This window comes from Diabrotica undecimpunctata, chromosome 5, assembly GCF_040954645.1.
Source record: "Diabrotica undecimpunctata isolate CICGRU chromosome 5, icDiaUnde3, whole genome shotgun sequence".
Classification (NCBI taxonomy): Eukaryota; Metazoa; Arthropoda; class Insecta; order Coleoptera; family Chrysomelidae; genus Diabrotica; species Diabrotica undecimpunctata.
Genome location: NC_092807.1, coordinates 27,741,574 through 27,742,874, shown reverse-complemented (window position 1 = coordinate 27,742,874; position 1,301 = coordinate 27,741,574). Strand labels below are relative to the sequence as shown.

The following is a 1,301-nucleotide window of genomic DNA, read 5'->3' as shown; positions in this document are numbered from 1 at the left end:
ACTAATACAAATAGACTACAGTGAATTCAGACCGACGGCTGTTCTTCCGATAAAAATATTTCGTCAAAATTCAGCAGATATCAGTGAGTAAGCATTTCAAAAAGCACAATAACCTCTTTATACAATTAATAAACAATAGACAAAAACATCCCGATAAGAGCTCTGCTGAAGTGCTGTCTGAAATAAAAGCGACGTTGCCGGCTATTGAAAAATTTCTGCATTAAAGCCGAATCATTATTACGAAAATCCAAATCTGAGTATAACTCTAAAGTGCTGAGAAGGGTTGAAGCTCCGACAAGTCGATTGGGCAGACACCCTTACCGCGGTACAATGGAGCAGATACTAGAAAAATTAGAGAAAATCGACGAAAGAAATGTAAGAATCTAAAGCAAAATAGATAAAATGCAAGTAGACCTGGATAAATTAAATAAAGAAAACGAACAGTTGAAGGCAGATAACAAAGCAATGAGAACTAAAATCACAGAACAAGAAGTTAGAATCGAAATACTGGAAAGACAAGCTAGAAGAAAAAACATAGTAATACAGGGGGTCGAAGAAAACCAAACAGAAAGCGAACAAGAGACGATAAATAAGATAAAGGGGATAATGAAAAAAATCGGCGTACAAACAAACCTAGATGAAGAACTGGTAGAGATGAGAAGAATAGGCAGACAAGGTGATCCCCAAAATATACCCAGACCCATCATATTAGAAATGAAAAAGGAAGCTACGAGAATGGAAATTCTGAAGGCTGCTAAAAACCTAAGAGGAACTAAAATATATATCAATGAGGACTTCCCGAAGAAAATACTACAAGAAAGGAAGCATCTTCTTCAGCTCATGAAAATGGTACGCCAGGAAGGACACACAGCCGCATTAAAATACAACAAATTATGGATAAATGGTGAACCGTTCTCACTGGAGCAACTAGAAGGCATAGAGGTAAATTATTGGAAGAAACCTGAAGAGAAGAAGGGTAACGCTAGGACAATAAACGACAGATCTCCCATATCTGATAATATAGATCCAAGAGGAAAATTGATGAAAATGGCGTCAAAAAACTAACAAAAAATATAACAAAAGACGGCGACAGTATAACGGAGTTGGCAATGAATACGGACATAAAACTGTTTTGTAAGAAAAGACGCAAAAACAAAACAAAACAAAATAAAACAAAAAACAAAAATAGAAAAATAAGAATAGGAACGTGGAATATCAAAACACTTCTAAGACCAGGCAAAATGGAAGAGTTGGCAAAAGAAATGATAAAATACAAGATGGGAATACTAGCGCTACAAGAA

General features: G+C 35.7%; 1 protein-coding gene across 1 annotated transcript; it reads left to right on the top strand.

Annotated features, from left to right (window-relative positions):
* The first annotated feature begins 402 nt into the window (after window positions 1–402).
* LOC140442125 (uncharacterized) lies at window positions 403–1,065 on the top strand. The gene has a single exon (XM_072533203.1). It carries the CDS (start codon window positions 403–405, stop codon window positions 1,063–1,065), a length of 663 nt encoding a protein of 220 aa, XP_072389304.1.
* The last annotated feature ends 236 nt before the right edge of the window (window positions 1,066–1,301 follow it).